Source organism: Orycteropus afer, unplaced genomic scaffold, assembly GCF_000298275.1.
Source record: "Orycteropus afer afer isolate SDZICR_OR568_19922 unplaced genomic scaffold, OryAfe1.0 scaffold00016, whole genome shotgun sequence".
Classification (NCBI taxonomy): domain Eukaryota; kingdom Metazoa; phylum Chordata; class Mammalia; order Tubulidentata; family Orycteropodidae; genus Orycteropus; species Orycteropus afer.
Genome location: NW_006921603.1, coordinates 19,135,436 through 19,161,676, shown reverse-complemented (window position 1 = coordinate 19,161,676; position 26,241 = coordinate 19,135,436). Strand labels below are relative to the sequence as shown.

Sequence of the window (26,241 nt, the reverse complement as noted above, 5' to 3'; positions counted from 1 at the left end):
AAGAGAGGTGTGAGACAACAGGACAGGGGAGCGTGCAATGCCCAGAGGCAAAGGGGGCTGAGGGCACAAGATGGCACACACTGCCTAATTAAGCTGAGTTTTATACAGTTATTACGAACAACACAACTACCCCTCCCTATCCCCTAGTTTGTTCAACTTTATTCTGTTTACAGAAAGAATGCATAATTCCAGAGAAGAAAAAAAATACTCTTCAAAGCAGGCAAATAGAGATAAGGTCTTAAGGGCAACCATGGAGTTGGACTGGACAACAGGGGAAGGAAGTAGAATATGGTTAGAAGTGTATCCTTTCTATTTGTAAAAGTAACTGCAGTAAAGTGAAAGATACTTACTGCCCAAGAAAGAAGGAAGACCATTTTCTTTGCTTCTTCCCCCCCACCCCAGAAAAGAATCAAAGGAGCTTATGTCAACTTCGAAATGCTTACTCTGTGTAGAAGTTGATACTAAACCCTAAGTGTTCAACAGGCATTTTAAAGACATGAAAATGTTTTACAAAAAAAGGCACACAGGTTGGCAGACAAAGGGACAGTGAGCAGATTTCTAAATGAAATTAAGGGTAAATTCAGTCACTAGAGGGACAGATTCCCAAAACTTAGTGCAGAAAAATCTCTCAGTTCCGTGTCTTCTATTTTCAAGCCATTTAGTCTCGACCCGCACTAGCGTCCAGTACCACACAAAGCTTCAGCTCTCCACAGAGCTTGCAAGCAAGGCAAGGCAACCGTGGAATTTCCTGAGCTGCTATTTGCTTCATGCTCTTTCACTCTGGCTCCAAACTCAAGTAACTGGAAAGGCCAGGTGGCCCTTGTCCGGTGCAGGCCTTGGGCCCCATGGTGGGCTGGCCTTACCATACAGCTGGCATGCTTGTTAAGGGTGGAATGTCCATCTCCACACAGAGAGGGAAATTATGTGTCAATCGGAGACTTGTCTTCTGTCGCAATCTCCACGTCTGTGTCATCCAGCGAATCCCTATTTTCTGAATCAATCACACAAAGTGTCTTTGTGCTACTGAAATAGTTGTGGCCCTCTCCCTCCTTTTCATGTCCTTCTGAATCTTCTTCTTCAAGGGTCAGTTCAAACTGAAACTTCTCCATCAGACCCTGGCAGTCTCTGTTCTGCTCATCCAGTGGTGGGGAGGGACTCTGGGGTATCATGCTCTGATACCAGTTCCTGTTATCTTCTAATGTATCCAGAATGTCCTGGGCATCAGGCTGTACCAGGTCTGCCCATGTCTCCCACAGCGGATGGACAATGTAGTCAATGAAACCAACCTGGAGAAAAATAAGGTTACACATCTGTTACTGTGATAGGCCCTCGATAACCAAAGTACCTGTCCTGGTTTCATGCAAAGAAAGAGCAATAGCAACACAGGAGAGATCGATAGTAATGGATTCCATTATTTCAGCATTTACTCTATGGTAGACCCTGCAGTGGATGGAATTCATGCATTAGCTCTCTTAATCCTATAAAATAAGTATCATTATCTACCATTTACAAAGAAGGAAACTTAGCAAGTCTTAGTTTCCTAATGTCTCATTCAAGTTTACATGCCTAGTAAATAGTGGAGCTGGAATCAAATACGACTCCACAGCCTGGATTTTTCTTACTACAACAGACTGCTTTTCCTTTCATGCGTGCCAGATAAGGATTCTGGATGTAACTCTAGCTGGGAATGGCTTTGTCACTACTTGGATTCTGTGAGTCATCCTTTGAAGAAGGAAGCCCCAGGTCTAGCATGTTCTGACTCAACATTCTTTCCCTGATAACTTTTAAATATGCTGCCCTTACAAAGTGAATGAAGGGCAGTCAGCCCTGGACTACTCTAGAATTTCTCAAGTTCTATGCGATGCTTTTGGCTTGTAGTCAGGTTTGGCAAAACCCTGGAAAATACTTCAAGCCCCTAAACAAACAAAATGCCCTCTGTGGACATCTCTGCAATTGTTTTGAGTCCATGGTGCAACAGTCTTTCCCATTCAAGAGAAAGAAGGGAAAATGAAAACAATTAAGCAGTTTCTTTTGCTGCTGTTCCTGTGAATAAATTCGAGGCTTATGGCTCTGTTGTGATTTAAACAGGGGCTATGCATCCTGCATGAACTAGCTATGTGGCCTCATGCTGACCTCTACAATGTCGGACAAACAGGAAACACTGGGGGTGGGGGAAGGTAGAGAGAAAGAATAGGAGCTAGTTGAATGAGGGGACGGAATTCCCCTGTCATGGTCTGGGGAACTGGAGAGATGCTGGGCAGGGTATTAGGGGGAGGTGATCAAGGACAACTTGTTTGCTCCCAGAGAACATTGCATAGCTACCTTTCCACATTACCAGAAACTTTCCTTTATTGTCATTCTGGTATTTAGCCAGTTATTTAATACATTAATATATTCAATACATTGTATTATATTAAACAAATGAACTTTGGCCATGTGGGACTAAATATACCCATAACTTCTCCCTGGTGCTTCTCTGGCCTTAACAAACAGAATTCTTAACAGAATTCACACCAAAGCCCGGACATCTCTGATCTGCACTGGTTACAACAGCTCGCCGGTGGATGATTCCTGTAGTCCTCTTCCACCCACACCCTTTTCTTCCTTTCTACTTCTTTATGTGTGTTTAATGGATGTTGGAGACTATTTTTAAGGTGTTTTCTAGAGACCTGGAATAACAAACTCCAGTCAATGGAGAAAATCAAATGACCTGAACACAATGTGGTCATTTCCTTTCTTCGTTTGTTTTGCTTCTGCTGAGAAACACTTGGCATTTTTTTGAAACGTGGCCTCTAGTTGCTTATTTCCGAGTCACAGGATAAGAGTCTACAAATTCTAAAACCACCTCTCATGGACTCAATAGGTAGGCTAGTCAGACACTGTTCAACAGGGCCCTTCTGCAGGAAACACTAGAGTGGATGGCAATGTCATGGCAACAGGGAAACCTGTCTACCTGTCTACCTGATGGAAAGTGATGACCACTAGGTGGGGGCAGGTGGGTCACTAAGGTATAGGTGAGTGAGATCAAGAGAGCTGCTTCTTTACCTGTCACAAAGAGGGATTACCTGCTTTATCTATCTCATAAGGTTGTTATGAGGGCCAAATGCTATATGAGAAATGTGAGGAAAATAACATGGATATTAATTATATAAATATTTTTTAAAAATCATTGTTATTAAAAAAAGCATTATCATTATTTATTTATGTCTTGTTCTAATAATAGCTTTGAGGTATTTGAATTAACTCCAATTAACCTAATGTTACTATGTATTTCTACACCTTATTAGATTTTAGAGCACTTTTACAGGTTTTAACCTGATTTAGTTGGGTTTCTCTAATAAGCAACAAAGTAATAATTGTAAAGGAACTATAAATTGATGCTTAAATTTGGGATTTTCAGCTGGTGGGGAAAAGGATAAGAACTAACAAAAGATATTCCAGATATTTTTGTGATAAAGACCTTGGACAGCCTATACATCCATTCTCAATCATAGTCATCTTGCTCAGAGCATTTGCTGTCCTAATAAAAAAAGACAATTCAGCTAACCCTGATTGTAAAGCTACTGATGCCTCCTAGTGCTACAAACTCTGCAGCTGTTGGCACCTGGGGCATTTCTGCACCTTCTGCCTCTAAAGTATTGTCCCCAACTCTCAGATTAAGGAGGCTTTGAGATTTGGACATACCCGTTGCCAAATGAACCAGAAAACACCAACATGTTTTCAAAGCTGTACAAGCAGCCATGGAAAGGGATGCCAATCAGGGTGGGCACAATGAGGTGGAAGATATGTGTGGGGATATGATTCACTATCTCTTGTGGTAGTGATAGTGTGCTTCCTGATGTGGGGATGGCAAACAAAGGCTGTAAGAAATAAAGGTGAGGAGCGGAATTGCTGTACAAAGATAGACTTGGAAAAAAAATAGAGAGAGATGGGATGGAGGAGATAGCAGCATTCAGATGAATCAATTGGATTTCTAAGGTCATAGACAACTAGCTAACCTGTTAGCGGATATATACAACCCAAATTTTGATGGGTTTCTAATTAATGACTGCTTTATTCCCACCCTGTGAAATTGAGTGTAATGGAAAAATGAGTTATGAGTCTAATGGAACTAAATGGGTAGCTGCTTCCTTGTAATTTCATATATGTAGATGAATTTCATATATATCTATATGGGAGCTCTGGTAGCATAGTGCCTAAGGCACTTGACTGCTAACCAGAAGGCTGGTGGTTCAAATCCAGCAGCCACTCCTCAGAAGGAAGGTTGGGCAATCTACTTCCATAATGATACTGCAATCCACGGAGGGGTCGCTATGAGTTGGGTCCGACTCGACAGCACATAACAACTATAAATAAATAAATAAATAAATAAATATATATGAAAGTATATTTAATATTTAATAGATATATATGAAAACATATTTAAGACCATATATATATATATATATATATATATATATATATGAGTTCTGGTGGTTCAGTGTATAAAGCATTTGGCTGCTAACCAGAAGGTCAGTGGTTCAAACCCAACAGCTGCTCCATGATAGGAGGAAGATGAGGCGATCTACTTCAATAAAGATTTACAGCCTTGGAAACCCAATGGGGGCCTTTATGAGTCAGAAATGAGTCGATGGCAGTGGGTTTGTTTTTTTGATTTTACACACACACACACATATGCATGTAGTCTGTTAAAAATCTGGTGGCATAGTGCCTAAGGCATTTGACTACTAATCAGAAGGCTGGTAGTTCAAACCCACCATCCACTCCTCAGAAAGAAGATTGGATGATCTATTTCTGTAGAGATACCACCTTGGAAACCCAAGGAGGGGTCACTATGAGTCAAATGGACTCGATGGCAGTCAGTTTGTTTTGTTTTTTTGGTATAGAAACCTCCAGTTCTGCAAATAGCATACATAGCTCACAAAAACTTTGAAAACCTCATATTAGATACCTGGGATTTTTCCACAGAAGCTGTGTGCTTATCACACATTGGGCTAATCTCCATTCCCCTCTCCCGTTCTTTGTCTCCTTGCTGGAAAAATTCTTCCATGATGCGGTCTGTCCATTGCCGATACAATTCCAAGGACTTGGTGGGGTTGCTCAGGTCTGCACAATGTACCATGTTGCGAAGGACCTGAAATTACCAAGTTTCAAAAATTCCATAAAATTAGTTATAAATACTACCAGAACATTTCATCCCTCTTGTACTAGTACACTTGGTACCAAACCTGAGAACACCATAGTTGCAATACAATTATGGTGCATACACTGAAAAAGCATCATGAGAATGGTGCTGGCCGGGGTTTGTCATTTACCATTACAGTCCCAAAGAGGTAAACATGTGTCTTCTTAGACAGTCACTGAATTTGAAAACTAAAAGGGACTTTAGAAGTCAGATGCTACCATTGTTTCTTTCTTTCAGTTCCGAAAGAATGCAAAGAATTACTCAAAGTGGATGCCTGCATATTTTGCACTTGTGGAGAAAAGAGACCAGCTGATGGCAATTTGTATAACCAAAACAGACCTACCAAACTTCAAGTCAACAGGATTTATATCCAAACATGAGCGTATGTGACCAATAGTCACGTATGCCCTGTACAAATAGTTTTTGCCATCTATTTTTAGAACCAAGTAAGTCAATGAATAGGGTTATGTTTTTCCTCACAAATTACAGAATAAATGTGAATGTCCTTTATCCTTTGTTTAGTTTCAAAATAAGCCCAAAGCTGTAGTTCTAACCTAGGTATGCAACTATGTAAAATAACTTGTTCATTTTCTTCTTTAATTGTTGTTTGGTTTGGTTTGGCTTGGCTTTGTGTAAAATCAAAGGCTTGCATCAAATACCTGTATACGATCAGTATAGTTATCCAGGAGAAGAACACCAGAACTTGTCACTTTCTTTGTTTCTACCATTGTCTTCAGGTCTGCCAACAGGCTCATATGCTTAGACATATCAGTTGCTAACACCTTGGGTAAAAAGAAAATGAAAGCTCTTAATAAACTCAGTCTATCAGACAGAATGGAGTTTCTCCTCCCACGAAGGCAAAAGTAAGTGAGGAACAAAGAAAGGCTGAGATCTTACCATGTCAATAACCATTTTTCTAAGTGTCTGACGCTGCTTCTTGGTGAGATTCTGGAAGATGTCACAGTGTTCTTCTTGTAGCAGTTTAAAACCCACAGCAAGATGATGGTTTTCCAAGACAGATTCATCGTTATACATCAAAGCAAGCTCTGAATCTAATGAACAAGAAAATATGATGGCTTAATAAAAAGGGATAAGATTCAAGCATTGGCATCACCTCAGTGTGAAATCAGATCTCATCCCCTCCAAATAATTGCAAGAACAATGACCCACATGCCATTTTCCCTTAAAGAAAGTCTCCCTCTACAAAGGGAAGTACTCAGTTTCCAAGCAAAAAAATGCTTCTAGTAGGTATTAGTGCTTTCTCTTTTATTAGAATTCATTATATCTTAAAATCCTTTTATCTCCTTCTTGCTTTCAGATAGAGAATTTGACATTAGGTAAGGGCATTCCCCAGCAGGTAACTCCTATTTTTATCTTAGGCTGTAATTTCGGTTATGTCTTTCTACGCTTTGTGATTTGGAAAAGAACAAAATTAAAATGCCTTTAAAATTTATGAAATTTATTAATATTTGCAAACTATGTTCATTTTTTATATGTTCCCCAACTTCTGGAAATTGGAATTTTGGGATTTTCAAAGAAGATAACGGTGTTGATGTTAAATTTTGTTTTATTCAAATAATGTACTTTTTCAGAGCTTCCTAGAAGTATGGTAACTAAATAGTTATAATTCATGGAGTTATCCTAATGCCACATTTTCTGCTTTCTGTCTCTGTATACCAGAAGTTATAAATACTGGATACCTAAACTATACCTTTCAACTTTTTTCACACAAAACATCGCAGACATCTTTTGTTAGACAGAGCCTTGGTCTGTACTTGAGAATATGGACATCAAACTCATGAAGCCACATTTTCTCTTAATCAAGAATAGTAGGCAAAAGTGATGGTAATATGTTACTAAGAGTAGACATTGATACTAATATACCATATCTCTAACCATGCGCTTTCAGTTCCAGCTTCAGAAAGGGTGGTGGTCTATATAAAGTCACTGAGTGCTCTTGCCCTATTCACCCTGTAATCAAGGACACAACTCTGCAAACCAGCTTTCTACGTTGTAGTGCTGTAGGTGCTGGAGCAGACAGGCCATTTTTCTATGTGATGGAAACTGGTCTGTACATGAATTGATTCATGGCAGCACACTGATACCAACGCTGATAAAATACACACAGAAAAGTAGTTGCCCAAAGTTTGTTGTTGTTGTTCTGTGCTGTCGAGTCGGCCCCGACTCATAGTGACCCCTCCTTGGGTTTCCGAGGCGGTATCACTACGGAAGTAGGATTGCCCAACCTCCCAAAGTTTATGTTCTTTCAATAGAAGAACAAAGTTTAAAAAAGAAAAAGCACCCAAAATGCAGATTACTGAAATCTAGCACAAGTACTCTTTCACAACATGAAGTAGCTCAAACAACATTTCTAAAAAAACCATCAGCACTTGATGTTAATCATGACCACAAGGGAATAACAAATATTTTCAAATAGTATTTAGATTTTCATCACTCAGAGATAGTGCACCAACTGACAGAATTAATGGATTTTCATTAGCAGAGAAACCAGACATTTTGAGCATGACAAAAGCTTTGAGTACAGTCTAGGATCCTAAGGCTGGACCAATCCTGAATGTCTCTGATGTCACCTTCCTCACTACAAAACAATACATAATAAAAACTGCTCAGTTGGAAGAGAGTTGTGTAGGATTTTTAATGACCCTTCCTCTTGAATATTGGAAACCCATTCCAGAGTTGTTTTTGAATCTTAGTTCTGTTAGAAGGTTCCCATTCTCAGATCCAACATCTGGGTCTGCTTCCTCAGCAGAAAAAGATATTAATGGGTCACCAATACTCTGTGTATGAGCCCTGCATATTACTGAAAACCATTATCATATTAACCCCAAGTCTTTTTGTCCTTCCTGTATAATTTTACATCTGTTATTCTTTCCTCACATATTTTATTTTCCAAACTCCCCAAGTTCTCCCTGCAGCTCAAAACTTATGTTGCCAGATTGGACAAAGTATCCAGGAAAGCTTTGACCACTTTGTGTGGAATGGAAGGATTACATCATTATTATTCTTATCATTATCCATAATGAAAACATTAAGAGGAAACAAAAGCAGTGACTCATACAATTATCTCGAATGATGAACTCACTTGTGTTGATGAGAAACTGATTGGAGACACCGGGATGATCAACATCATGGATAGCAGCTGCAAAAATGGCAGCCAGGATTTCCAAATCTGTGAAGACGGCCTGGGGAGCAAAATGAGTCCATTTAACTTCATATCCCATTTACTGACCCAGTTTGTTTTGTTTAAAGTATCCCATTTAATTCTTGTTGGGAGAGGTTTTGTTGATTTACATGATGTCTGAATATGTTAATTTAAGTTAATTTAAGTAAAATTCTGTCCATCATCATCTTAAAGTCTCTAAAGTGAAATGGATGATGGTCAAAGCTCATTCCCAAACCAAGCCTTTAGGACAAGGCTTGGGAAGGCATTAGCACGATGCCTATGGGTTATGTAAATACCTAATGTTTGTTTCTTGGATAAGTGCTATGACAATATCATGCTTACACAAGTCAAAGAAGCAAACTGGCCCTGCTCTGGGATATAACAACCTTCATATTTTTAAGATGAGTAACTTGGAGAACAAAGTCCAAATTACAGATTCATAAGAGTAGCAATAAATTATTTCCCAAAGCTAAATTTATAGTGTGGTCAGAAGTTTTCATATATTCATTTATCCATTCAATCAATATTCTTTGAATGCTTACTATAGGCAAGATTTGAGAACATTCCCAAGAGTGATACCCAATCCCACCTTTTAACTCCTTCTTGTTACCTTCTGAAGGCTTCTCTGCCCTCACCCACACCCAGTGATTTAAACCTAGTATTTATTTAGGTGCATATCATTGTTATTTCCCAGGCTTAAAAAAAAAATGTCTTTCCTCATCCTCTGTGATTACTTAAATTTACTGATCCTTCAAGTGCTAACTCACAGTTTCCACCTCTCCCAAGAAAATCAATCTAATTATTCAAGGACTTATTGAGCTCTCCCTTCTCTAAACTTCTGTGCCACTCATAGAGAACTGTTGGCCATTCAATAGATTTCCACCAACAGCTGTGTAGAGTGGATGAACAGAGTTGGCCCACTATGAGATACTTATACAGAGCATAAGCATAGTATTATTTCCTCCCTTCCTTTTGGGGAATAAAACATTCTTAGCTCAATCTCACTTCCTCAAGTCTTGGATTTCTTTTCCTAAAATATGGAACTCAAGCAATGGATTTGTGGTCAGTCTAATCTTTCCTCATCTTCCAAACTGAGCCTGCAAGTGTGGGGCTGGATAGGTTTTGGCAGTCCCTCCCTGCAGTGAGTCAGTGCATTTGGAAATACCTGCTCACCATCTGCCTCATTTGTCAAGGAAGATCACGGCCTGCTGGGCACACTGCTGCTTGTACTGGTATATGAAATGCATTAATCTGTCATAGTCACTATCTCAGATCTTGTCTAGCAAGATGGAACACTGCCCCTCTTTGCTTCATATGCCTCTTTGCTTCAGCACTCTTAATTCCTCTGTTCTAAATTTTCAGTTACTTTTTTCTTTTTCAAGCCCATAGAATGAGTTTTAGGAATCCTTAAGAGAATAAGCCTACAGGTGCTTACTCCTAACACAACAATTTAGAAAACTTTCTATCTCTTTGACCTCCCTCACAGTGCTTGGTATAGTGTTGGGATTTCAGATCAGTGCATGCATACTGAAGTTATATCTATAAGACACCAAACTAGACACTTAGTTGATACTAGAGATGTCATGACAAATGAACTATTGTCCCTGCCCTAGAGGTTATACTAATTACTTGATAATGAAATAGTTTTCACTTTGCAAGAGATATAAAGAGGAGCTTGCCCTGATGTTAGAAAGCACAAAAGTAGAATTACCATCCATTTTTGAAAATAATCCTATTGATGGATGCTATACATAATAAGGAGCGCTTGGTGGCCCAGGGTTAAAGTGCTCAGCTGCTAACTGAAAAGTTGTCAGTTTGACTCATCAGCTGCTCCGTGGAAGAATTATGTGGCAGTCCAAGATTTACAGCTTTAAAAACTCCATGGGGCAGTTCTATTCTGTCTTACAGAGTTGTTATAAGTTGGAACCAACTTGTCAGCAGTGGGTTTTTGGTATATATAATAAAGAACATTCATACCAGTCCCAATATGTACAGTCATCTAACTACATTGTTTTTGCAAATATATTGCATATTACATGGCACTGCTTAAAGAAAATGAGCAGGTGTGGAACCAGATCATAACTACTCACATCTAATGCTGGTGTTGAAAGAAGAACATGGGTTGATTGAGCTACATCAGCAGCATGGAGGCTGTTATGGTACGCCACGTCAGAATGGTAATGGTCTTCTAAAGTCATCATGTAGGTTACAAATGTGTCAGATGAGATTTTGAATGTCTTTAGGAGGTCTCTTTCCTATGCAGTAAAATGGATTAGAACATAATAAGTGGATGTTTGAAAAGGGAGTACAGTCAAATCAGAAATAAACTGGGATAAAAAAAAACATAAAGAACCATCCATTTGGATGACCAACTTTTGATTCTGTTTATTCACCTGGAATATGGCATACATGATGCATGTTAGGGGCCTGTTGTGTGAATATCCAGCCACATTGAAGATGTTAAGGCCCCATTTGTTCAGGTCCTCCAGCTCCTGTAATCAAAGTTAGAGGAATTTAGGGATAAGGACAATTTTGTTAGCACTCTTCATTCTATTTATTTTTTTGGACAATGATAGCCTAAGTCTCTAGGGTTCCCTAGTTGCATGAAAATCTGGAAATGGAATGGCCAGGATGGTGGGTGCCTTCCTCGTGCTAGCTGCCAGTTTCTGTATGTTTTGTCACATATAGGAAACTGTGTGTCTGTTTAAAGATTTAGTTGCTGCCTATATTTGCCACATGCCAGTCTTCAACCAACATTGTTTTTAAAGGTAGCTGCAAGTGGGTAGAAATCACTTTATCCCCATTTTTCTGCCTCTCCCTTTGCTGCTCATTGATCTATTTATAACAATCTGGGAAACTCCTCTGGTCTTTGCTTATTATCACTGAAAATCAGGCTAGAGAGGTTCAGCTGCCAGAATATGCATAAGCCAATCTTATGTAGGAGAAAATCTTTAAATGCAAAAGGTCCTGATGAATGCCATGCATTTTATCTTAGGGCTCCTGGACCATTGAAAGAACTAGAAGACACATTATCAAGTCCTGTGTGGTGAGATTATTTCCAGATTATTTAACTCAACAAGCAATCTCTTCTATTCTTAACTAATGCCTGGAATAAACATTCCAGGCTCAGTGCAGAGGTTTGGGTTAGTGTTTAGTCAGCTTTACTTACTCCAATGAGAACTTTCAGAAGCCTTCAGTGGATGTTCATTTGCTCATATTAAGCTCATTTCATAATCTCACAAGGATGAAAAGACTTTAATTGTCTTGCACAGCTCCTTAGAGGATGTATAAATCCTTTCTATGCCATCCTTCACTATTGGGATTGGAGCTCAAGAGTCAATCCTATCATCTTTTCATCATTTCTTCACCAGCCCCTCCAGTTACTCCAGAATTTCCCACTGACCCTTGACATTCAGTCCCTTAAATCTCCTCAAGGTTGAGGCCGTCCTGCCTCCTGACCTCCCTTTGGACCCTCTCAGTGTTCCTTCAGCAGGATTCTCCATTCATGAGTAACTGTCCATTAGTGAAGAACATCCAAATCAGGACAAAAAAATGGTCCTTTGGTAGCAGCTTCAGCAATGGACAAATAGGCTACATCAACTTCCTTATCATAAAAAATTAGTAATAAAGCAAAAGCAATCCTTACAATTTTCTACTAGGTGATTTCTGAGCATCTCTTAGCTGCACAGCAAAGAGCTACATGCATACACACCCAGCTCATACACACCTTGGCCAGATGATCTTCATTTTCTGTGTTGACTCCAAAGCGTGAGATGCTCGTATTATTTAAACTTGAGCTATGCATCAGTTTTTTCACTCCGCTTATCTGTGTCATGAGCTGCTGCTTTTTCTTTTTCTCCCTATCTTTCTGGGTTGGTGATGGAATCTCCACATCATTCTGCTTATCTGCAACAGACAAGGGGATACATATTTCAACGCATGTTTGCAAGTGAGAATACACTGCAATATTTAAAACAATTTCCAACCATCTGTAATGCATGTTGTATCTTACAAGGGATTGTTATAGCATTATCTCACAATCCTATGAGGTAGGTGGGAAAACTATGATGATTCAATGTTAAGCAAACCCACAAAAACTAAGTAACTTGTCCAAGAAGTGGTAGAGGTAGGACTCAAGCCCAAGTCTTCTGTTTTCAGTCTGATTTGGAATTACACTTGTACATTTTCATTGTGAAATATCGCTATTTGTAGAGTTTTATTAAAGTGAATGACATAAATCTATACAATCAAAAAGGTTCATGCAGTGGAGACCAACTTAAAAACAGGTGTTGTAATCTACTCAATTTGTTATACGTTTATTTTTTAATTTAAAAAATCCAAATGATATTAGATGGCTTCAGTTTAGATGAGCAGTATGCATATCACAAGTGGTTCATAATCTTCAAACAATTCTTTAAAGCCTTGATTTATTACAAATTGATGTTTTGAAGAGGACGATGATTTCAGATCTTGTCTCTATTAATTCTACTAATAAATAGTAATAGCAATACCTCTAATTTGTAATTTAAAAACAAAACAAAACAAAAAAAACAAACCCATGCCATCAAGTCAAATCTCCCTTTGGGTTTCCAAGGTGGTAAATCTTTACAGAAGTAGATCACCCCATCTTCCTTCCACTGAGTGGCTGGTGGGTTTGAAGCACCCATCTTCTGGTTAGCAGTCAAATGCCTCAGGCACTGTGCCACCAGAGCTTCTTCTAATTTGTAATAGGCATCATTTATTAAGTTATATATGATGATTAAATATTTAAAATCATATCATTTGACTTTTAAAAATTGTGCTACAACATGGTAACAGCAGAACTGAGATTAGTGACAACATGCTTCTTGCTCCAAGAAGCTCTTTCCTCTATAGTATGTGGTTAAAAAGATCAGCAATCAAATATTTGAATTCACTTCACAGGGGAAGTATCCTGAGCATTTCTGAAAACGTACATTAACTCAGGTCAGAGGGATGCCCGTGAGTGCACTGACACAGTAATTTAGTAAATTGTTTAAGAGTCACTTAATTGAACTAAATGATGTCCTATGGCTGAAAGAGTTAATGCAGCTTTCAAAAGTACCTACATTTGTCTCTTCTCAGGCCTGGTGGCGCATTAGTTAAACGCTAACTGAAAGGATGGCGGTTCAAACCCACCAGTCACTCTGCAGGAGAAAGATGTGGCAGTCTGCTTCTGTAAGGATTTATAGCCTTGGAAATCCTACGGGGCATTTCTACTCCATCCTATGTGGTTGTTTTGAGTTGGAATCGACTCACTGGCAATGAATTTTGATCACAGTGGAAATTAGTACAAAGGCAACTTCTCCATTTGAAAATGACATGTCTCCAGATGGCATGCTGGGATCTAGACTATTTGCTTTCAGACTCTTGCAGATGATAGTATAGTCACATGTTCTCCCCAGAGACCTTTGCCTGCTCACAGGTCCCTGTGGGCACAGCATCAAAGCAAAGCAAGTACACTGAGACAGTAGCAGCCTTCATGCATACCTTACCTCCTGGCTGCAGGCTGGAGCTAGGGAACTCCCTATCACTAGCATCCTTGTATTGTTTCTAGGCTCCTAGGCTCATAAGCCTATGACTTTAGTTTAGGGAGGAATTTCAGTGGCCATCTCAATTAGGTTAGTGGTTTCCAACTTACTTCAGCATCAGAAGCACCCAGGGAACTTTTGAAAAATACAGATTCATGAGCCCCACCCATCCCTACTGAATCAGTGTTTTTTAAAAGCTTCCCGAGTAACTCTGATGATAGGCCAGGTTTGGGAACCAGTCGTAATCCCACACTCTTCATTTTTCAGATGAAGTCAGCAACTTGCCCAAACTCAAAGGGCAATCTATTCAACAGATATTTATTTTGCAATTACTTTGTTCCAGACACAGTGATTTAATAGCACAGAACCTAGGTCTTGAGGTTCCTGTTAAAAATCTCTTTCCTGCCTTACAAAACCATGTATTATATTATTTTTGAAATTGCTTTTTTCTCTGTTACTTTGTTCCTAATAATTACTACATTTTGCTAAAATGAAAGGTCACAGTAGCCCCTGCTTCCCCCCCCCACACACACCACCATTCTTCATATCTCATTAAAGAAGCTGTTAGATTCTCCTGGGCCCGTGTAGATAGAACCATCATGAGTGAGACTAGCAGCTCTTCCCCTTTGTTTAATTAAAGATTCTCCGCAACAGCAAGTAATGGAGCTGAACCATAGCTGTGTCTGGAACATTTCAATAAAGAAGACAGCCATTATTCACAGAGAGTACCAATTTGACATTAATGGGTGTTCCCCTATGCAGGCAGTGGAACAACTGATAGGTTTCCCTATTCTGCTGAATGCTTAGCCAGCACAGTGGGGAAATAACTTGAAACACAGACTAAAGGAATCACAAGAAGTACTTAATGCAAATTCACAGAATGGACAGAATACGGGGATAAATGTCCAGTATAGAATGAACAAACTAAAAATAAGGTACAGGACATGCTCAGGTCCAAACTTTGTGAATGACATAATTTGGGTGTTTTTCTTGCTGGATCTTAGCATGTAAAGATACAAAGAGATTAGGATCTTTCTTTGCTTCTTGAAAATTCTAAGTTCTAGCTTTCAGAGAGTAAGTGGGAGGTCTGAAAGAATATTCTTTTCTTTATGTAAAAATATTAACTAACCCCCTAAGAGTATGGCCCTTAGATACCCTGCCAACCTGGAACTGGTTCCACACCCAGAGATCACTTTTAAGCCAAACGACAGGCCTATCAAAGTGATCAATACTGATGAGGAATGTTCTCCTCAGAAAAATCAAGCATTTGAGACCAAAAGGGCAGCATTTGCCCAAGAACAAAGTTCAGAAGACAGGAAAGAAGGGCACATGGAAATAGGAAACTCAGAGAGGAAGTGGGAAGAGTGCTGTTACATTGAAGAGATTGCAGCTAATGTTACAAAACAAAGTGTGTATAAATTGTTGAATGGGAGGATAATTTGCTCTGTAAACTTTCACCTAGACCACAATAAAATGTTAAAATATATGTATTAACTAAATGGTCATATGACATCTAAAAATCGTGTTTTATCTAATCTCCCTCTCCCTACATGCTGCCTCACTTACTCTTAAGTTAGATATTTCTTTCTCCTCTTGCACCAGCTCTCTGCAGCCATTATCATACTGCAGTATGGGTAAGTCCCTGGTTCAATGAATGGCCTCTTGCCTGTTATCCTGCCTGTCCATTTGGACATCATCCTTTTAAATGAGAACAACACAAGTTTTATATATCCTTGGAGCGAGTGATTTCCCTCCTTCCTGCATGACACATTTTGACATGCCATGACTGTTACTGGTTTAGTTTAAGTCCGTAAGATCTTTTCATTTTGTGCTAAGACGGTTGTAATGCTCTGACAAGAACTCTTTATATTATTGGAAACTGTTAATAAATATATTTTGTTATTTAGGTCCCATACTCCTAATTCTTAAAGACTTTTCTCCAAAATAATTCACAGAGTACTTAAATGTCCTTAAAATGTGCTTTTCTTTTATATGTTCCCTGAGTTCCTAGGGAGTTCTGGTGGCATACTGCCTAAGGCACTTGACTGCTAACCAAAAGGCTGGCAGTTCAAACCCACCAGCCACTCCTTGCAAGGTAGGTTGGGCAATCTACTTCCGTAGTGATACAGCCTCAGAAACCCAAGGAGGGGTTGCTATGAGTCGTGATACAGCCTCAGAAACCCAAGGAGGGGTTGCTATGAGTCGGGTCTGACTCAACAGCACATAACAACAACAACTGAGTTCCTAACAGCCTTCTTTGATAGTTCAAGGACCAATGGGGTAATCAAGTCTTGCACTTCAAAGACTGAAGTCCTAGCTCAGAAATATATTAACTGAGTGACTCTGGTTAATTTATTTCACCGCTCTGGGTCTCAGTTTTCTCTTCAGCAAAATGGAGAAATTGGAGTATGGGGTCAGTAAGTTTCCTTGTAGACCTGACAGTCTATGAAGAAGGCATCATGGTCCTTCAGGAACATTCATCATTGCTCCCAAGACAGGACTTGCATTTGTAGTTTGGAAACATGTCCTTCCATTGGTTTGTTTGTTTTTAGAAGTGCCAAATTACAAGCCTAGCATCCATCATGGAGAATCAGGTTGCCAGATATGTGTTAGCAAAATTGCTAAACAGTCCATCCATATCAGAGCCATAGAATGTTAGAGTCGGGAGGGATCTGGGATGTCATTAATTCCAATGCTTCTACTTTATAGATGAGGCAACTGATGCACTTTGTTTATATGATTTTTCTTTCTCATTATATTCTCCCAAGGACATTTAAAATTCTACTCTGCCTCTCTAATCTGTTTGCTCAAATCTACACACACGTACACACAGCACCCTCTGAAGGCTAACAGTCTGTAGGGACTGAGATTCTAACAACCTTCTTTAACAGCTTGTCCTTGATAATTTATTTTTTGTTTTGAATAATAATAAACCAAACACTTTGTTTTTCTCAAGAGATGTGACCAAATAAGAAATGTAATATTTAAGAAATAGTTGGCATTTGCTTGTTCTTGAGATACAAAGGGTGTTGAGACTAAGAGCTGATCTTTATTATCAGTTTTCTTGCTTGAGAGCCTATTATGAGTTTTTAAGAAAGATTAATTAATATACCAAGATATTCTTATTGTCTTTGGCAAATGGATGGTGAAAGACATTACAAATGAAGAGGCCTGCCTAGGTCCAGCTTGGATAATTGAAGGCTCAGGGACCTCTCTCTGGTAGTGAGAGTCTCTTTTGAAAAGAAAGACAAGTTCTGACATTTTAAAATGCAGTATTTATGAAAACAAAAACAAAATTATTGAACTTATTGACTTTATCCTTCTCTCACACAGCCATTAACATACAAAGCATACCTGAAACAGCCTCTATGTTATGAAAAATAATTGGATGTTGTACAGAACAGAGTATATCTGCAATGGTTAGTAGAAGATGCCTGTCTCAAAGGGATAAAGAGGAGAAGAAGGGAGAAGAAAAGAATCAGTATGTAATGTTTTCTGTCAGGTAGATGCTAGCCACTTATTGGAGCTAAGCTGTATGAAAAATTCTCCTTTGTTCTCTGATACAAGGTTGTCTCAACTGCAGCTGGAGAAAACCAGGTGCTGCAGACACCCACATACTAGAAGCAGTTGGAAAGGCACTTGTTAATTGTGTGGATGCCAATCGACAGCAGAGTAATGCAATGAGCTTTGTACTGTGCTGTGCAAAGAGGCAGCTGATTGATCTGCTGATAGCAGGAATTGCTTTGGCATTAGAGAAACAGGATTGATTTAAAAAAAATAAAATCAGAAGAGGTATGTGTTTCCATAGAGCATCAAGACAAATGATACTCATCAAGGTAAGGAAATGTTCATTGATTTAATGACATGTGGCCATGCCAGAAAAGAAGGAAGGTGTCATGTTCAGCTGTGAATGGGTCATTTCCCTGGAAAGTGGGGTTCTTTAATCAAATACAGTTTAACAGTAAGTGAAAGTCAACAGATTCAGAATCTAAGTGCTATCCATTAACTTTAACATACAAATTTGCAGATTCTGTGGGCCTTATTAAATAAAAATATAGCCCAAATAGGTTGAGGACACAAATAGAGTTGCCTTTAAGCATGAGATCAGAAATCCATAGTAATCAAACAGGATTCATGACAGTAGTTGAGGATCATTCATGCAAACCATTTCTTGTCAGGTCACCTGTTAAATGCTAGCAATGTGGCAACTGAGAATAATAGATAAAGGATCAGATCAGGAAGATAACAATGCTGCTTGCAGAAGACAAAGTCTTTCAGAGACAAGGAAGCTTCTATTCCCTCCACCTCTCCTCCCACTTATTTTTAAGAAATAACTTAGCAAAGCAATAGTCAAATTAGTTCCAAAGCTTATTCTCATGGACCCAATCACTATAGAGTTGTTACCCAACTATATCCCTTATAGACCACCTAAGAGGTAACCTTTTGGTCAAAGCCCAGTTACTGGATGCATTTAAAAAATTAAATTAAAAAGAGGAGCCACTTCTCTACTTCCTTACTCTTTGGCTTACTGCAGGACCCTCCTCCAATCATCAGAGGTATTGGCAGAGATGGAAGTAGGTAGACAGATAACTGGTGTCTTGAGGTCCATATAAATGCAATAACTTGTCTTCGATGGGTGTTTTTCATCCTTTTTTTTTTTTTTTAAAATCACCTTCTTGCTTACATATTTTTTGCCTTTAAAGGTTGCCCTTATTCTTATGTTAAATGGATTTGTTTTTATGTGACTTAACTCCATCTCAGAATTACCCTTGTGGATTGCAGAAAATAATATTAAAAAAATCTCAGTTATGGGACAAGTTTCCCAGTTAATATCTTACCTAAGAAAGTGTTTGAAATGTATTCAGACACCTGGTTCCCTGATCGGCTCATCTCTGACAGGTGTGTCAGCTCCCGGTTCAGCATTCTTTTAAACTGTGTATGAAAAACAAAAAAAATGCATTAACCATCTTAAAAATAGCATATTATAGTAAATGTAACAGTAAATGTTTCCAACTTTACTGTCTAAAGTGTGAGAAATTGGATGAACAGACATCATTAGATGAGTGACACTGCCTCTACCAAAGATAACACCATTTTAATTCAAAATGATTCCAATGTCACCTTAGGAAAAAGAGGTTTTCTTACAATTCATTAGAATTAACATTTGATATCTTTTTGAGACGCAACTAGAGAAAAGGAATTTCAATATAGGTTGAGATCATTTCACTTGAACATATCATTACATTTTAAAATACATTTATGAGAAATTAGCTCTAAAATATAATTTGAGTTTACCCAGTACAAGATTATATGTGAAAACTTTAAGGGAAAACAGAGTTGAGTAAGGAGAGCAGGATTAATAGATATAATACAGCACAGTATTTAAATACAGTGTAATATAACATGCCCTTATTTCACAATAAGCCGCCTCAGTGAGCTAAGTGACAACACAAATTAAATCATTACAGATGAGTTCGCTCCACAGAAAACAGACAGATGTAAATGTTTCATATTCTACCAAAGACACATAATAGAATCAAATTAACCCACCTTGATGTAACCCCAAGATACAGATAACAAATAATTTGCCTCAGGCATTTTGGAACGCTATGGTTGCCACAATCCACAAATCCCTTTGAAAGAATTCACAGTTCAGGGAGAGCACTCTTGAAAAGACTACAAAACCCCCGCAGATCCAGTGGCAAAATCATCAAAACTTATAAAAAACAAAGCCTCCAAAACTTATGGCATTTCCTAATCCAAACAAAGCCCATCTTCGGATTCCCTTCTTGCAAGAAGCCTAGCTCCCTGCTTATTTCCTGGAAGAAGAGAGTAATGAAATCAGGGATTGCACGAAGGCTCTGCAAGAATCTGTCCAAATGTATTCAGCTGGCTGATCTGAAGCACTTATAAATTATGAATAGTCCCAGTGGCCGAAGGGGTTTCCACTTTATATTAGTCTTGCTCAGTTGAACTCTGAGGGCTTGCCAGACCGGGAAACACAGCCATCTTTTAAAAAGGAGAAGATTAAAATGGAGGAAGCCCCATGAATATTTAAGTAAATCTGAAGTAGGTATCCTCCCTCCTTTCAACTAGGTGTTCCTTAACCCTCTCTCCACTGCTGAGACAAATACTTCCCAGATGTAGCCGCCACACAAAGCTCAGCCACTCTAATTATTTCAAAGTGTCGTGCATTGGACTCTTTTCCTTTCTGATGATTGAAAAAGAAAGAAAGAAATTGAAAATGGTCAGATCTGTGAATGTTTTCAGATTAGGCTTTCAGTATACTAGAAATTTTTTTTTTTTAATTAGCTTATTTGGGAGGTGGTTTGCAAACCAACAGTGTGCCGATACCTCTACCCTTCTTTACAATGAAACTAATAGGAATAGAACTAATTTTCTTTCAATTTAAAAGTACCTTCATGTGTAGAATGCAGTTGTCTGTGCTTCATCAGATCATTAATATGCACATTAGATTGCATTTGGCAAATGTGTTAAACATATTTGAGCTTTAGGGCGTATTAGGAAATAGAAGGTATGTTTGCTGAATGAATGAATGATTTGGGGTTGTGAATTACTATGCATGTGTGTGTGTGTGTGTATTTCCATGTTGCCTCCTCTAATTCATGTTAGAAATACTTAGAAATTAATTTTTATTTTATTTTAACAGTCTAGGGCATGTTGAGAAATTCATCCCTTTCGGGTTTTTCTTTCTCTTTCCCTTTCCTTCTCAGCATTGGAGCACAGACAAAAGGAAAGACTGACTAGAGCCCTGCTGAAGTGGGACTCCTTCCCTGTCCATTCCTATTCCACTCCCTTCCTTCTTACTGCCTCCATTATCCTACCCCTGGACTCACAGAGTTCAAGTACAGCATGTTAAAGGAATAGCAAGGCACCATGGCAACAGCCCCCCCCTACACAATTGGCTCTTTTCTGTGAGGCTTTCCTCTTTCCAATGAGCATCTTGCACTGACAAAGGCTACACTTCCAGAATCCAAGCCCCAGCCATGCCACACTGCTCGTGTCCAGGAGACCTGGCCTTTTAAGGTGAAGCCAGTTCAAGTTAGGATTGCTGTCCACTACCTCACTGCACTACACATTGTCCTTGAAGAGGCACAGTCACCTTCTTTCTGGATTACCCTGCTCTACTTGTGTATGTGTGTGTTTTCCATGACACACACTGTTAGTAACAGTAACCAGGGATCACTGAATCAATTAACTCAGTGAGTGTGTTTTACTTATTGAATGTCTGTGCAACTTTAAACTCCATGTTCATTCCAACCCACTTATTTTTTAAGATGTAAGTGCTCAATCACATTGGCCTCTTATTTTCTGTCCTCCAAAGACAGGCAGTTACACTGAAGATTGGAAGCTGGAAAAGACACATTTTTGTGTTCTGATCGATCAGCTGAATTTTGGCAATGTAGCAAACTTTACTCAGACCATTATAAAAAATATCTGGTAAAAAGTTTAGAGACAGATGATTTCCTTCATAATTAGGTCTGGGCACTAGGCTTAGCCAAATGAAACATTCAAACAATTATCCTCATTTTGGTTATTCTGGTCTCTTTGATGGCAGTGAGTTTTTTTTGGGGGGGTGGGTGGTGGTGATGGTCTCTTTGAAGTACTTAGGAATCATTTGGAGTTAATTAGGTTTGTACTGGTTCAATAATGCCAGTTATCATGTACTTGCATTTGACAAATATTTATTGTTCTGGTTACCTAGTGCCACTCTGACAAGAATATATACTATAAATGGGATGGCCTTAACAAACAGGAGTTTATTCTCTTACAGTTTAGGGGCTTTAAGTCCAAGTTCAAATTGCCAGGCTCTAAGGGCTGGGTGAAAGCCCCTGAACTTGGGGTCCAGCTCTGCCTCCTGCTCCTGACCCACTGGAACTAGAGGCGTTTCTTCACTCAGACAACTGCTGGCTGCTGAGGCTGAGAAGCCCAAGGTTGACAAGTAAAAAGGCATACTCAGTCCCGATATTACCAAACCACTGGGCAGGCCATTAACTTAAGTCCATTGTAAGTCCTAAGGTCAGCAGAGCATAACAGGCTGCTGAGCAACGACACAGCTACATGCAGGGTCCAAGCATGCCATAGACTAGAGACCATTCCCATGGCTTCTCCTTAAATACAGGAAGCAGACCACATACCCAAAGGCAGCTACTCAGCTGTTTGTGGTAGATCCCACCATGGAGTTGATTGCCAGTCTTTTCATGGGAAATAACTACTACCAGCTGCCCAGCCACTTAATCAAGCCCAGCAAAGGTGACACACAAACATAACTACCACATTTATTGAATACCTAAAATGTGCCAGACCGTACTTTGAGGGTGTAGCAGTGAAAAACAGAAACAAAAAAAAATCAAACAAATTAACAAAAAAGTTCTCATGTTTTTTAATCAGCTTACATTCTAGTAGAAATAGCTATATTAGGGCATGATGGTTAACCACAGTAGTTAACAGTCTGGAGAGGATGGGACCAGTTCTTTATTAGCCATATACATATTCCTCAGCTCAGAAAACAGGAGCAGGTGGAAACTGAATCACAAAATGCTAGGAGATGAAAGACTTATTCCTATTTTCTTTCCTCTTCCTACTGGAGGACGCTGATGGGTTACATTATTAATTAGTCCCGATGAAGGAGTAGGCAGGTGGCTCTTGGCCACGAGGCTGAGAATAAACCAAACTCCTCACCCCTCCTGCACAGTTTGCTAAGGGATCAGTGTACTCTTGTACATAGTTAACAGATGAATACCACCTCCCTCCTTCTCTTGCCTAAACAAGTTTGTCTATGAACCTTTAGCTAAGGTCATTGCCGTGCCACCAAAAAACAGCCATCTTAAGGCACCCATAAAACACACAGCATCATGACATATGTAAATGGAGGTCACTCAGTGTCAGAAACCAATCCAGTCCTTTAAATAGTGCTTAGCCACAACTGTTGCTTTTCCTTCTCTGTAAGGGAGGGCCTGACCACATTGACTAAGGCAGTCACTGCTCTCTCATCAAAAAAGGATTTATGAAGGGCTAACTTGCGTTGGGCTCTGTACAAACTAAGGAAGGCAGAGACGGCCTTCAAGGAGTAGACAGGGACTATCATATACATTCTAATGATGTAGAGTGCAATGAGTGCTGGCCTGTATGTGAGGCACATTAAGAAATTGAATGGATACAAATTATTTTTGAAGTTAAGGCTGAGGAGACAGTTTGGGAGCACAAAGTAGTTGGGTTTGGCATCTGACTCCCATCTGGAAGTTGTTTCTCTTGAGCCAGGAGGCAGCCATGATGTAGTAGAAGCATCTTGAAGCTCGTGCTCAGCTCTCACCAAATGTCTTAAAAGTCATTTGACCGCTCATATGTAAAACAAGACTGGTGCATGATTTTAGGATCTCAGTCTCTCAGCTCTAACCTTTCATGGTTCTATGATACATTTTGTGGCTCCCACCTACTGCCTGAGCTCATTATTTACCAGCAACCGATAATTTCCAGAAAACAAAACACCTTCAGCACTACTAAGAAAACGAACCAGATTAGAAAGGCCTAAGATCAAGTCCATAAGAACAAGTCACCAACAAAGGAAGTGAAATATTTATCATCCCTCCAGAGTTTTATATTCTAAGACTGTTGGAGTTACCCGACCTACTTAACAAGTTAGGTATTTAGTTCGGAGTGGGAAGTAATATAGTTCCTGAGTAAAATTATGCCCCAAGGGGTTACAAGACTGAAAGGGAATAATCATTATTTACTTTATCAAATGCAGTAGAAAATTCTCCAAACAAGAACACACTATTTCAATGATAGTCTCTGCTGCCTAATGTACATAGATCCTATTTTTCTGTTAAGAATTTGGCTTCACAAGCAAACCCTGTTAGAATCTGTCCAGAAATAATGTCCCCAGAGGAAATGGCCAAAGCCCCTTTCCAATACAGACAAGGAAAAGTTGTGACTGAACCTTTAGTAAGGCATATTCCTCTGATGTCTCTTGAAGTTTATGCTCCGCACTAGGTTTACTCACATTGCTAGAAATCCACAGTGTTTTTGGAAAGGGAAAAAAGCTATCATTCCTTATACATTGATTCAGTACTGTTTTCCTAGAATATATCATTTCTATGAAATCATCTGTGATTTCTTTAGCATAAGTTTACTTTAATATATAGTTATTTTAAAAACACACGATAACTAGCAAAAGCTGAACTTCAACCACATGTAATATGAACACATTGCTTTTGCAGCTTCAATTTTCCCTTAGTTTCCAAGCTACACACAGAGATTATTTTCTTTAGAACCAATTTCTTCTGAAGTGATGGAACACTTCATTACTTTTCAGTATTTCTCATCAGAGGACTAGTTTGGATTTTGTGCAAAGACCCACAAGGCTGACCAAGTAACTGTATTGGTAATGAGTTCTTAGCTAAACTTATCAGAGGATAGACTCGGATGATCTCAGAGATTCTTCCTACCTCTAAAATCTGGTAATTTTATGTTTCTAAGATTAAAATAACCCAAAACCATAATATCACTTAATTCCTGGAAATCACTTATGATTTATCTTAAATGATCAAAAATATTCCTCAGCCTATCAGTGAATAGATGAAGCAAACACTTTCCTGCCATTGACAACTTCTTGTTGAAATCAGTAAGACAAAACTATGCGGATGACAAAAGGTGCCAAGGAGAGGAAGACAGCCCCAGCAACTACCCCTGTGGGTGGCTGTCTACGCATGAGCCCAGCTGTGAGACAGGCGCCTTATTGTGTGGGATCTTCCTGTTTTTGCAGTATGAAACTCTGTCGAAGTCATTAAAGTCACAATGACTTTGTTAGGGACTAAATTTTGACTCATATTTTGCACTTTGTTAGTCATAACTTAATAAGAATTCCCGAAGTATCAGGAAAGTGAAGGCTCAGAAAATTCCTCCTGAAATCTTGGACTGCTCGTAGGGGTAAAAGGAAGTGGTAAAGGGAACTGTGATGGCACAGTTTAGTGAGAAATAGAAGTAAAGAGAGTTTGTCTCCGTCTTAGCTCTGGTGCTAACCAGATGTGTAATCTTGGGTAAAATGCTTCAGTTCCACGGGGCTTGGTTTCTTTAGCTGTGGGGCTCAGTTCTTTTTGTTATAAAATGGCTTATCTCCAAGGTTCCCCTAACTTGAAAAATTTGTTTCTTCCATACCCCTAATTTTAGAAGGGAAGAAACTAAAACTCAAAGAAGTAAAGGACTATAATGCCTAAGAACCCACATTATTTGCAAAACATGCCTTAAAAAAATAACTGAGATATAGTATACTTTCTCTAAAACCCTTTGTCAAACTCACAATTTCTACAATTCTTACCATTTGAGATTTGACAACACACATTTTTCCCTTCTTTCTGTCTTTTCCAATAAGCACTATGATCTGTTTAAAGCTTGATGTTCAATTTCTTTAAGGACTTTTTTTTTCTTATTAGAGAGGTAAGTGAGATGGAAATAAGTTGGGTAATAGAAGGAATGACATGTTATTGTTCTTTAATATTTACTTAACTAGAGACTATAGTTCAAGGATGAGATATCCTTGCAAACAAGTTTTGCTATACTATAATTTGGAGCCCATCATCTGAAGTAGAACATCTGGAGTCTTTGGAGCAAAACTCCTGAAAACACCAGAGAATACAGCTCATTCCATGTACCAAATCAGAAAGATGTTCTCCTAAACATATGGAAATTGAATAATTCTCTTCTGAACTACCCAGTGATGCAGTCACCCAAATGAACAAGTGTGTAATGAAAAACAAGCAAGAATGTCTCTACCAAAATTCTGTAATAAAATATTAGCATTTATGGTGAAGCAGAAATAGAATAAACCCCATTTGCCAGTTAAAGAATAAGTGATATATTGTAAGGCAAAGTAGATGTAAACCATTAGGGTCTTTACAGAGAGGACTGATAACAGTATGAATACAGCTAACTTGTCTACAACTTGAAACTTAGTTTCTAACAGTCCTAAAATTTTTATGCATTTCTTCTTATCTATATACCTCTTTTGCTGCTGGCCATTTTCTTAGAATTTCAGAAAGCTTCTCAAGAAGAGACATGGCACTCATTATTGGGACAGTAAAAACTTGACCTTTCCTTTTCAAATTACTTATTTCCAAAGTAATTCCCATAAGAATATTTAGAGAAATTTCTCATGATCCAACAGTCCTCTAACTCTGAAAGTTGCTGTAGTGACACAAAAAGACACTATAATGTCTATGTCCAATGACTGTTATGTGTGTTACGCAGTTTTTAAAAATATATATTACATTACATGAAATATATTTATATAATGTTATATACAC

The 26,241-nt window shown here is 38.8% G+C and overlaps 1 protein-coding gene across 1 annotated transcript in view; it reads right to left on the bottom strand.

Moving 5' to 3' along the window:
* Positions 1-920: 920 nt before the first annotated feature.
* Positions 921-26,241, bottom strand: part of PDE4B (phosphodiesterase 4B) — a 674,506-nt gene continuing 649,185 nt past the window's right edge. Inside the window, exons 7-15 of the mRNA XM_007959243.2 lie at positions 18,757-18,850; positions 12,097-12,275; positions 10,763-10,861; positions 10,460-10,624; positions 8,289-8,388; positions 6,083-6,237; positions 5,845-5,967; positions 4,952-5,134; positions 921-1,286 (exon numbers count right to left, since the gene is read on the bottom strand). Coding sequence (XP_007957434.1) covers positions 921-1,286; positions 4,952-5,134; positions 5,845-5,967; positions 6,083-6,237; positions 8,289-8,388; positions 10,460-10,624; positions 10,763-10,861; positions 12,097-12,275; positions 18,757-18,850 — 1,464 coding nt within the window. The remainder of the gene's footprint in view (positions 1,287-4,951; positions 5,135-5,844; positions 5,968-6,082; positions 6,238-8,288; positions 8,389-10,459; positions 10,625-10,762; positions 10,862-12,096; positions 12,276-18,756; positions 18,851-26,241) is intronic.